The 12923-nt window shown below is 37.6% G+C and overlaps 1 protein-coding gene across 7 annotated transcripts in view; it reads left to right on the top strand.

Annotated features, from left to right (window-relative positions):
- The window catches only part of PKP4 (plakophilin 4), a 144405-nt gene that overhangs the window by 92130 nt on the left and 39352 nt on the right, over positions 1-12923 (top strand). For 4 of the 7 annotated variants that reach the window (XM_087920169.1, XM_087920166.1, XM_087920167.1 and 1 more), the window contains 3 exons: positions 3700-3825; positions 3950-4140; positions 5564-5882. In XM_087920169.1, the coding sequence (XP_087776295.1) occupies positions 3982-4140; positions 5564-5882 (478 nt within the window). In that variant the 5' untranslated portion in view covers positions 3700-3825; positions 3950-3981. Of the gene's footprint in view, positions 1-3699; positions 3826-3949; positions 4141-5326; positions 5883-12923 lie in introns of all 7 variants that reach the window. The other 3 variants (XM_087920168.1, XM_026697190.2, XM_087920164.1) reach the window with 1 other exon arrangement.

Raw genomic sequence — 12923 nt, 5'->3', positions numbered from 1 at the left:
GATGTACAAATGTTCCTTGCATGATATGTTGTATTTACAGAATAGCTTTTTCCATGCAATCCAGGCCCTAACTGAAACATTCATACTTAGTCTGGACACAGTACAAAAGAGAGTTCTTTGAAGTGTACATTTGTCAAAACAGAGATCTATCTTTCAAAAGGAGTTCAGTGATGGGAGGCGAAGAGTAGAGAAAATGTCAGGAACATGAGCAGTGGATGAAAGGGCCAGATGAAAGGGTGCATCGTGTCTCCTCTCTTCTCTCCTCCATTCAGCATTAATTGATATAACATATCCCATCAACCCCTCTGGGCTCAACCTTCTTAGTCCCACTCCAACATCTGCCATCACTTGCTCAAAGTTACTTACGCTGTCACAGATCTCAGCATCTCCCCTTCCCTATCATCCATGAGCTGTTCTCCCTGAAGGTCAGAAAGGAGACGATGAAAATATGAAAAATATGCTCCACAGATTGTGAGGCATAAATGGACCTTTTTTCCTTCGTTGATGCTTTCATTTTCTTTGAATGGTTTCTTATCCCCACCTCAACACAGAGGACCACTATAAAATCTAATTGTGACATATGACAGAGCTTCCCTTTCTGGAGTAAGCAACATTATGCAAAGTGTAGAAAAAGAGTTAGAAATATTAGATCAAAAAACTTGAAGCCACTCTTATACTTTTTAAAATACAATTCAGTCCTCATTCATTTTCTATATGTGGCCAAACTATCTGCTTAACATGTTTTATATTGCTCATCTTTCATGTTCACTCTCCATTCATTCATTCAGCATCATTCTTGACCCAATCTCTTCCTTGTTTTTACATAAAATCTTGAGTATAGATGCAGTCCTTGTTTACTGACTATTCATTCACTAACATTTCAAAGTTACAATGGTATTGAAAAACAACTTATGGCTGTTCCTCAAAGTTGTAGCTGTTGCAGTGTTTCTGCAGTCATGTGATCATGATTTCATTGCTTGGCACACCTTTACATTGGTCACGGTATCCTGTGGTCACATGATCAGCATTTGCGATTTTCCCAGACAGCTTCTGGCAAACAAAAACAATGGGAAAGCTAGCAGGAAGTCATAAATCATGGTGATAAGATGTCATACTTCATGATTGCAGGCAATTCACTTAACAACCACAGACAGAACTGATGACGTAAGTCAGAATTGATGACATAAGTTGGTGTGATCACTTGATGTGGTCACTTAACAACTGTACCATTTAGCAACAGTATTCTGGTCCCAATTGTGATAAGTATGCAAGGACTACACTCGTATTCCCCCCCGCCCTCAAACAGCATTCAAATTCACTTTAAGTTTCTTCTGGTTCATCCAAATCCTATTTCCATGTAGCATCTTGCCTGTGTGTCATACATTGCATGTACCTTTAAAGTGATAGGACATAGCCAATTGTCTATTGGCTTGTAAGGTTGTCACTAGATTAGTGATTCTAGCATGCATAGAATAATATGATTGCATTTGGGGATAAAAACTTGGCTTTGGTTGCTATTGTGGCATATTGGCCAAAATGTGCCAAAACAATACTGCTCTTTCAGTTAGCAGGGAATGAAGCATGTGACACAGCTAATGCTAAGTTAATCTAATAAATACTTCTCTGCTGTACAAAGATTAATTTAGCCAAAAGTTTCTTTGACATAAAGGAATGGTGTATACTCACGAATATCATCACCAAGTTGTTACCAAGCAGTCAATGGTCCAAACAATGGTCCTTCTGACTGAGGTTTGCAGGACAAACATCATCTATTTTTTCTGTATTGTGTCTGTTAACCTTCCTTGTTCCCTTGGTTGTAATTCAAATAAATGTATCAATAAGCCTAAATTGTAATCCGTTTCCTATTTCATTGTAAGTGAATATTTTAAGTCAAGGACCTAATTCTAGTAATGCTTCCTTCGTATAGTGACTTTACCCACACACATAATTCATTTTCTTTTTTACGTGCTAAGTGCCTGAGCTTCTTACTGTTAATTGTTTTCTGTATTAAGTGTCTGTTGTCTTCTCTGTTCCCTTGGTTATATAATGCAGATAAATATATCAGTAGGCCTACATTGTAAGCCGTTGCCTATTTCATAGTAAGTGGATATTTTAAGTCAAGACCATAATTCTAGTAATGCTTCCTTCATATAGTGAGCTGACCCCCACACATATTTTCTTTACTATGCTATGCGCTAAGTGCCTGAGCTGCTTACTGCTTACTGTTAATTGTTTGAAGCAGTGGAGTTAAGGAAACATTACCTAAATAACTAACAAAGCAAAGGCTGATTCTAAAACTCTGATTCACAGATGCTTCATTCTATTATTATTTTTTTTGTCCCTTCTGGTGGAAATGCCTTAACTGCACTTCATTTAAGACATTGAAAGTTATCAGCTACAGCACCAAAATTTTATTCCTTCAATATCACAGAATTGTTTGGAGAAATAAACTGATGATATCTAATCTATCAGAATGGCATATACTTTTCCTTAAGCTCTTAGAAAAAAAAAAAAGAGGTATGGATGCTACATTGTATCATATCCCACAGTCATATCCCAAGGAGACTTGACTTTGAGTTTACCCTCTTTGAGTTTTTTCCCCCACTTCTATTGGCCATCAGCTGGCAGAATGTGACATACGTAACAACTTGAAACCAAAAGGGAGCCATCCATGGACATGAACAAATCCTGAGTCAGAAAGTCCTCAAATTTCTTGTAGCACCAACACAACAAATATAAAAAGGGATTATTGCAGCTAACAGAGCTGGACTACAGGAAGTCCTCGGCTTACAGCCATAATTAGGACCAGAACTTCTGCCAGGAAATGAAGCAGTTGCTAAGTGAGTCATGCCTAACTATATGACTTTTTTTGTCATGGTTACTAAGTGAATCACGCAGTTGTTAAGCAAATCTGGCTTCCCTCATTGACTTTGCTTGTTGGAAGCCGCCTAGAAAGGTTGTAATTGGTGATCATATGACCTGGGACCCAATGACTGTGGTAAATAACTGGCAGTTAACAAGCACTCAAATTTTGATCACATGACTGCAGGGTTGCTACAATAGTTGTAAATACAAATAGCAGCCACAAGTCAAGTCTTTACCACTATCGTAACTTCAAATGGTCGCTAAGGAAATGATTGTAAGTTGCGAGCTATTTGTATAAAAATTCAGATGACGGTTAGAATATGTGAATACTCTGTTGCCATTTTGAATTAGGCTACATTTTTGCATTCCAAATCTGATAACCCTATTTTTTTTTAAAAAAAAAAATCTATCTTAACAGAGAAAGGAAAATACCTGGGATTTACTGAGTTTTTGAATACAGATCCCATATTTCAACATCTGGTATCATTGTAGGTATTAAAGATTTTCAGAAACGTGTATTGATTTCATTCTAGGAATACCAGAATATCTGACAATTTCTTCAGTTATTGTTTTCAAATTTCCCTACATGGAAATATATGGTGTCATCTTTTTGCTGCTCAGAAAAAAAAAAACCATCTGCAGAAACAGGCCAATTTTCAGATACAAATGTTGCATACAAAATTATTGCTATCACACGCTTACCTGTTTTCATATGGACAGTGTACCATACCACTTTATCTTTGTTGGTAATGTTATGTAGAATAAAGTCATGAGTGTATAGAAAGGCAATGTGTAAGCTGTTTTTAATGACTTAACAAAAAACTCTGCTTTCAGAATTTCCAAACACAGGTGTAAATAAGCTCAGAACATCTGAGAGTGTTCCTATCACTTCTTATCATGTTGGAACGGAGTCTGAACAAGGAAATCTTTACTCTCCAGAGCAGACATCGCTTCATGAAAGTGAGCATCTGTTATATACATTTTAAATCATCTGAAGTTTTTCAATTCGGGAGCTTTTTTTTTTTTCTTTTTCTTTTGTGGTAACTTGTAATAATGTCAGTCTTGTAATGATTTATTTCTGCAGGATCTGTTGGTAACTCTAGAAGTTCAACACAGATGAATTCATATTCTGATAGTGGGTACCAGGAAGTAGGCAGTTTCCATAACAGCCAGAACCGAGGAAAAGGAGAGAGCAGACAGCAGCATTCTTTTGCAGGAGCAAATAATAACCATTTAGCGCGAAGTTCACGTGCTGAAGGACAAGCTTTGGTACAGGTACAGCTAAATTCCAGCTCCTATATTCATTCAGTGTTCCATTAGCTGATCATTTGCGAATAGTTATATTTTGTCATTCTGTAAGGAGGTATGTCTGTATTTTACAAGAAAAGGCCTTAGGTTATGTAGTAGAAGTCTGCTATTTATTATGATCTTGATTTCTTTACTATTCCTTTTCTTTGCGCTAAGGGGCACTTGTTTGTAGTACCCTGGGATTTTTTTTTTTCTTAACAGCCTCCATCCTCACTTCATTATTTTCCTCCAAATCTGCTCGGAAAAGGCTTCCAATTTTTTTGAGCAGATGTGGCAAATGGGCAGATTATAGAAAGAAATATGTTCTGTTACTGGGTACTGTTCCACCCATTGTTTTTAAGTTTGCAACATTTGCTCAATTAATGTATTGTTTATCAAAGAACAAAAATATCTCAGCGATTGAAAAGCTGCCCGCAAAAGTGAATTTTAATTTTTTGAAAGTGTGTATGTGAACATACATTTAAGAAAAGTCCACAAAATTATAACTTAATGTATACGTAGTATAAATAAATAATATTTACCAAATATTCATATTAATATAATTTTCTTAAGCCATAATTGTCCATAGATTATAAACAAATCATATAACATTTATAGAAATAAAAAACAATGATACAATACAGTATTTATCATAGCTATTTCACAAAAATGAAAATAAACACAACAAAAACATTGTTTACTGTTACAAATTTCAATAACTATAGTTTGTATGAGATAGGTCAACTATATAAATCTGAGCCTATATTTGTAATGAAAAGTTCACTGTTAAACTAAAAATGCAGCCATGCAAAATTATGATCTTATAATTTTATAATCACTTTACAGGGTTACTATCTTTATAGCCTCTCTTAAGGAAACCTGACAAATATTTTTCTGTTTAATTTTCTTATTTAGTAGAAAATGTTCAGTGTTCTCTAACAATGCATTCTTGATGGATGCTGTAATAAATAAAATTGTTCAACAATATTTTAGGTTCAATTTAACAAAAGGATTTTTACTTTTCATTGGGAGAAATTGAGAGTTCAGTCCTTTTCAGAAGTACTTTCCAGTGCATCCGACAGGGCCTAATCCCAAATCTGTATATGAGGTTTTCACTTAATCTTTACACTTAAATTTATTTTGTTGATATCGTTATTTTTCTCCTTTTTAATAGACAGCACCAAACATAGCTTCCACCAACAGAGCCATGAGACGTGTAAGTTCTGTTCCATCAAGGGCCCAATCTCCCTCATATGTAACCACCACAGGAGTTTCCCCTTCAAGGGGATCACTCAGAACTTCTTTAGGAAGTGGCTATGGTTCGCCATCTATTACTGAGTCACGGTCTGTCAGCTCTAATGTTTTCTCAACATTACCTGTTCAAAGAGCAGCATCTCCATTTACTACACAGAGGCCTGCCTCACCAGTAGCAGTGCGCCGAATTGGTTCAATAACATCTAGGCAATCAACCAATCCCAATGGAGGAACTCCTCAATACCAGCCTTCAGTCAGAGTTGGTTCACCTCTCACAATAAATGATACGCAGACAAGAGTAGCCTCTCCACCCTTAACTCAAGTTGGATCTTCATCACCAAAGCGCTCTGGGATGACCGCTGTTCCACAACATTTGGGAACATCGTTGCAACAGACACTTCATGACATTGAGCAATACGCACAGCAGTATGATATCTATGAAAGAATGGTCCCACCTCGTCCAGACAGCCTTACAGGTTAGTAAAAAGGTAAAGACCCAACTTAACATTTTGTGCAATTATATGTTACATGAATGACGAAATGGAATTATCAGAAGCAATTATTTTTCTGAAACTGGATTTTTTTTTAAAAAAAATGAATTGGTTTTTTCAAAAAATAATAATTTGTTAGTGTGGTTGCATATTTTCAGGGGTTTGTTTTCTTTTGTTAAGTCAGAACTGAATTTCAAGCTGAGAAAGAATAACCTAAATCTAAACAAAGTACACATGTACTAATATTTCTGCGCTGTAAATATATGTCAGATCTCACACATATGAATTTGCTTTCATTGCACAAATGATTATGCTCTAACTCAATAAAAATGGTAAAACTAAATTATACTGTCTTAGTTGGCCTAAAAGTTGATAATCACATTGTAGAGTGTCCTCTTAATCTCTCAGAGCATTTTTTTAGAAATAAAGGGGGGGGAAGTACAGTATAATATTCTTCTATAATTTACATTTATCTTTCCTAATAATTATTAATACTATGCTCCAAAAAACCTTTCTGCTATTTTTTTCAAGTCTGAATCAATTCGATGGGGGGAAATGAACATTTTGATTAAATTTTCACTATTTGACCATAGGTAGATACATCTAGATGCATCTGTAGAATTAGTCTCTCTAGAATTAGATATTAGAAGTATCTGTAGAATTAGATTTTAGAGGTATCTCTAGAATTAGAAAAACACAAACTACTTTTTCAGGGGGAAAAACTTCAGGCAAATAAGAAGCTATTGCAACATTACTTTTGCAGTTGATATTTATATCTTTAGTAGCCAACATTATATTTAATTATTTGTTTGAAATATTGATAGCTCACTCCCAATCTATTGGCTCACATAGCAAATTGCCATCCTTTTAAAAAGAGAGTAGTAGTACCGGGTAAAATCAATAATAAATTACTTAAAAATACAATATAAAAACTATAATGAACAAGTGTCGGGGGTATTTAAAAGACAAAGGTCTGGTGAAACATAGCATGAATTATCGAATCCAAGAAATAAAAAAAATAGGACTTTATCTGGCATGAAAACCCGATAACGTTGGCACCAGCATTACCTTACAGGTACATGCTTTGTTAGATGTCTATAGAGATTCTCAGTCATTCAGGTCAAAGCTGCTTTTTCAAGAGGAAACTATACTTTCTTGTTTTTCTTTGAAAATGTTTCACTTCTTATTTAAGAAGCTTCTTCAACTCTTACTGGATGGTGGGGAATGGAAGGATTTTATATTTTTTGTTAGCTGTATCTTAAAACAGGGCATGTGTTTATTTAGAAAATCCTATCCTTTGGCTCCGTCACAATCATTAGTATAATTTCATCATAAAAATATTTTTATGTTTTAATTTAAAATCCTTTCATTAGAAACATAAGTTCTGAAATTAACTCATTTTTATTCAGTGATATTTTTCAAAACAGATAAAAGCAGCATGGATAAATTTTACAAGTTGTATTAAGAAACAAAATATGGCAGCTGAGAAAAGTTGTTTAAATTTATCTTATAAGAGATTCTGAAAAGTTGATACTTCGTGCTTGATTCAGCAAATTACAGTGAAAATATGAATGAGTGTTTTAAGTCCTTGATTTTAGCTGCATCATGCTCATTTTGTCCAAAACAAAACTCAAATGTTTTTAAGGAAAAATCCCTACTGGTTTGTTTAATGAGTCTCTTTTGAAGTATGATATCCACAGAATTGTGGTCTGTTTATTATTTATTTGCTTCATTTTCCATATATTCTTTCCTTATTTTACAGAATATGCAAACTTCCCAGAATCAGTTATAATTGGAGCAGTGTATAAGCTCACTAAAATAAATAATAAATTAAAATAAATATCCATCTGCATAAATTTGTTTATAGTTATTTCATATAAGACAGCTGAAATTCTGAAATACTGTTCTGATACAAATTAATGTTTCATAGAAACATGATTTAACAGACCAGTTGTGGGGAGATAGCATCTATTACTTCCAAATGACTGTCAAATCACAAATTACATAATTTACAATAATTTGCATAATGATGTTACGTAAATGATGTAATTCATATCAGTTTATGTCATTTACATAATGACATTACACAAATGACGTAAATCTCAAATGAGGTAAAAGTATCATAAAATTAACATTTAATTGCCTTATTTGAACTACTTTGCGTGCACAATTGTTTTATGTAATTTTAAGATTATTTTTTAACATACACTGGCAAATAATTTTGATTTTGGGGATTCCTAAAGGGATCTTGGGGAATTTCTAGAAGTCCTAGGACCACATTTTAAGAAATACTGATCTAGTATATCTGGAACATATGTTGGGATGAGGAGTCCTTGATGCTCTCTGAGCTTGTTTGTTTTCTTGCAGACATTTTATTACCAAAAACTAGGTAACATCATCAGTGATAGAGAGGAGTGAAGTTTGCTGTCAGTTTATGTTTTGGTAGCTTGCCCTATCAGTATTGGTGGGGCCGGTCTTAGAGATTCTTTGGTTGAACTGTTTACTGTTGGCCCTTTGGCAGTTTCTCTATTGTTTGCTTGATTGTTGGTCTGATTTAGGTGCTGATTGCTGGTGGAGAGGAGCTTGGGTCTTTTTGTCTCCAAATTGCTTCTTCTAAGAGGCAACTGGACTTTCTCTTTTTTCTTTGAAGGTGTTTTGCTTCTCATTCAAGAAGCTGCTTCAGAGCTGAAGAAGAAGCTTCTTGGATGAGAAGTGAAACATTTTCAAAAGAAAACCAGAAAGTCCAGTTGCTTCTTGAAAAAAGCACCTTTGAGACAACCATGACCTGGATGATTGAGAATCTCCATAGACACTTGGGTCTTTTTGGAGGCGGGTGATAGTCTCTTTTGCATAGTCTATAGATGATGTTAATGTGTATGTGTCTCCTGATGGCAGATTTGTCAGAGTGCCAGTCTTCTAGAAATTTTTGGTATTTTTGGACTTGGCCTGGTCTAGGATAGTCACACTTTCCCAATTGAAACTATGTGTAAGTCTATGTGTATGTTGAGAAATTAAGGAATTTTTATCATGTCTTCTGACTGCTAGTTGGTGTTCATGGATGTGCTCTGTTTGTCTATGGGACAATGTTGGTACGATGTTACCTAATTAGGGTAACTTCTCCTGACTGCTAGTTGATGTTTGTGGATATGTTCTACCAATCATTGCCTGTTTCTTCTACATAGTGATTGTTGCAGCTCCTACATTGTACATTGTAGATGACTCTTTTTTTCTTCTTCTGGGATTGTTGGGTCTTTTGGTCTGCTTAGGATGTTTTGAAGGGCTTTAGTTGGCTTGTGTGCTATGCTGATTCCATGTGGTTGTAAGAGTCTATTGGTGGTTTCTGAGAAATATTCTTGATGTATGACAGTGTAATTCTTTTTAGGGTTTATGTTGGTTGTGCTGTATTGGGTTGAGTGGTCATGGACTTTTTGATAAAGTTGTGTGGATATCCATTTTGTTGGATATGTTGTATAGATGCTCTATTTTCTTCTTCTTCTGTTCCAGGTTGCTGCAGTGTATTTGAGCTCATTTAAAGTCATAATGCAGCTTCTCTTGTGGGAGGTTGTGTTGTGGTTTTGGTAGTGGAACACTTGGTTAGTATGGGTGATTTTTTCTGTAGACTTTTGAATTAGAAGAATTTTAGAGTAAAAATAGAGTATCCACATCTCCATTTGCAATTTAAGAGTACAATATCTATGAATATACACAAAATATACATCCAACGCTGACTGTAACGCTTAGCCGAGTATAATTCACAAGAGATGGATTGTACTGTAATATGTTGTTTTACATCTGAATGGGGTATTGAGATTTCACATCTTTTCACATCTTAATAAGGGAGTGACTTTGTGTTTATTTGTGGTTCGGATGGCCCAGGGAAAGAAACTTATTTGTTAGTCTAGCGGTGTGGGATTTTATTGACCTAAAATGCCGTCCAGACAGCAGCAGGTCAAAAAGATAATTGCCAGGGTATGAGGGGTCTTCTATAATGGGCTTGATTCTGCTTTGGCAGCGGGACCTGGCTAAGTCTTCCAGGGAGGGCAGAGGGCAACCAATGATCTTTTGAGCTGTGTTTATCACCCTCTGTACAGTTTTCCTGTCCTCAACTGTGGAGCCTGCATACCACACACCAGACAATATGTCAGAGTGCTCTCCACAGAGGCTTTATAGAAAGCCAGCAACAGCTTCTTAGCCAGATTGTTCTTCCTGAGAACCCGCAGGAAATGCAGCCGCTGCTGAGCCTTCTTCACTATGGCCTTGGTATTAGGGGACCAAGAGATATCAGCTGAAATATGGATGCCAAGGAATCTGATCGTAAGGACAGTTTCCACTTGTTCTCCATTGATGATGAGTGGAGCGTGGTCCTGTCCATGTTTCCTGAAGTCCATAATCATTTCTTTGGTATTATGGACATTCAGTGACAGATTGTTCTGTGAACACCAGATAGACAGGTTCTCTACTTCTGCCCCATAAGCCATCTCATCCTCTCCGGAGATGAGACCAATCACGATCATGTCATCCGCAAACTTTATGATTGTGTTTGTTGCGTGGCTTGGTGAGCAGTCAAAGGCATATAGCAGGGGGCTCAAGACACAACCCTGTACTGAGTGTAATAGTGGAAGAAAGGTGGAGGCCAAGTCTAACAGACTGTGGTCTGTATGTCAAAAAGTTCTTAATCCAGGAGCACGTGGAGGTGGGGACCTGCAGATTATACAATTTGGTTACTAGTATATCTGGGATGATAGTGTTAAACGCAGAGCTGTAGTCCACAAAGAGCATCCTCACATAGCTCTGTTTGTTCTCCAGATGACTCAGCGCTCTGTGAAGTATGATGGCCACAGCATCCTCTGTAGATCGGTTTGCTCTATAAGCAAACTGATGTTGATCAAAGGACGGTGGGACGCAGTCTCTGATGTGCTGTGAAACTAGTTGCTCAAAAACCTTCATAATGGAGCTTGTTAACACTATGGGCCTATAGTCATTGAGAGTGTTTATATTTGTTTTTTGGGGAATGGGGATGATGGTTGCAGCCTTCAGGTATTGTGGGATGATGGCATGTGTTAAAGATAGGTTGAACAGCACTGTAAGTATTTCTGCCAACTGGTCAGCACATGCTTTAACTACTGCACCAGGAATGCCATCAGGCCCAACAGCTTTCCTGGGCTTTACTGCTCTCAGTGTTTTTCTCACCTCATGCACCTGAAGAGAAAGAGGTGCAGCTTCGTGGTCCTCGTGAGGCAGTATGTCCAGGTTCTTGGTGGTCTCAAAGTGTGCGAAAAAGCTTTTTAGCTCCTCTGCCAGAGTGCTACTGCTCTCACTGTTTGTTGGGCCCTGGCCTTTATAGTTGATCAGGGCCTGTATCCCCCTCCACATCTGCTGTAGGTCACTGTCAGTAAAGTGGCCCTCGACCTTCCTCCTATACATCTCCTTAGCATGTTTGATGCCCCTTCTCAGCTCAGCTCTGGCAGTGCTGTACTGTGAGGTGTCACCTGCTCTGAAAGCCAGGTCATGGGCCCTGATCAGAGTCTGGACTTCGCTGGTCATCCAGGTTTTCCTGTTTGGGAAGGTCCGTATGCGTTCGTCCACAGTGACATTTTCTACACAGGTCTTCATGTAGAAAAGCACAGTCTCTGTGTATAACTCAAAGTCCTGTTGTTTGAAAATGCTCCAATCTATGTGGGCAAAACAGTCCTGATGCTGGGAGAGGCCATTTTCAGGCAAGCATCTAATAGTTTGACTGCTAGGTTTTGTTCTCTTCCTAAGGGGAGTGTAGGCTGGTAGTAAAAGCAGGGTGAAATGGTCTGATTGTCCTAAATGGGGAAGAGGTTTTGCTCTATAAGCATGCTTAATATTTGAATACACATGATCAAGTGTGTTTTTTCCCCTGGTTGGGCACTTAACATGTTGGTAAAGTTTGGGGAGCACAGTTTTTAGGCATGCTCTGTTGAAATCCCCAGCAATGATGTGAACGCTCTCAGGATGAGCTCTCTGTTGCATGGTAATTATGTCTTGAAGGTGACTGTGCACCATGCTAATATTAGCATCTGGAGGTAAATATACAACAGTGATGGTAACTACTGTTAGCTCTCATGGTAGATAAAACGATCTACACTGAACAGTCATGGCCTCTAAATCTGGTGAGCAATGGCTGTTTGTTATTTTGCTGTTTGTGCACCAGTCTTTACATACATAAATAATTAGGCCTCCTCCCCTTCTCTTACCGGAGGCTATATTGCGATCTTGACGGTGCAAGGTCCAGTCCACTAGCTCCACTCAAAGATTTGCGGGTGCAGCCAGGATTCTGTGATGATTAGTAGATAGCACTCACGAATTGTGTGATTGTGGGAGATCTGCAGCTATAGTTCATCCACTTTGTTTTCATGAGATCTGGCGTTTGTGAGGAACATAGATAGTAATGAGGGTTTCTGCAGTCTCTTCCTCAATTGAGTTAGCAGGCCCGCTCTGCATCCCCACTTCTGTTTTCTCTCCCTACGCCGTCTTCTACACTTGCTTAATCCAACAACAATCCACAGAGCTCCCGGAGATCTTGCTAGCTCCAATGGGATATTGTGGGATTCTGTATAAGCATAGGTGACTTCAGTTTTGAGTTGCTGTCCTATACTTATCAGGTCTTCTCGACAGTACATTAGGCCATTGCAGGATGGAGTAAAATGCAGGAACAAAAAGAAGTAAAAACACACAAAGAAGAACAGTTGTCGGGAGCATTGAGCTGCTGCAACCATGCATGCCACCATCTTGTGGCCAGTTCGCGTTTCTAGTTTGCCATTGTGGTCTCTGCTGATCAGGATGTCCAGGAAGAGTAGCGAGTTGTTTTCTTTTCTAGTAAACTGGATTCCTGTAAAAATGTTGATACTGTGGGTGTTCTCGAATTGGCCTTTTTATTATGGGGAAGGTGTCATCTATAGACAGCATGCAAATGGGAAAAAGTTGCCTGCAAGTGCACTTCCACCAAAGAACAGGTTTCTTCCTGCCTGAATGCCTGCGACAGCATGCCCTACCTTATTT

Source organism: Pseudonaja textilis, chromosome 1, assembly GCF_049901715.1.
Source record: "Pseudonaja textilis isolate UNSWEBS1 chromosome 1, rPseTex1.2, whole genome shotgun sequence".
NCBI classification, from domain to species: domain Eukaryota; kingdom Metazoa; phylum Chordata; class Lepidosauria; order Squamata; family Elapidae; genus Pseudonaja; species Pseudonaja textilis.
The sequence above is the reverse complement of the archived record's forward strand: the minus strand, read 5'-3'. Positions and strand labels throughout refer to the sequence as shown.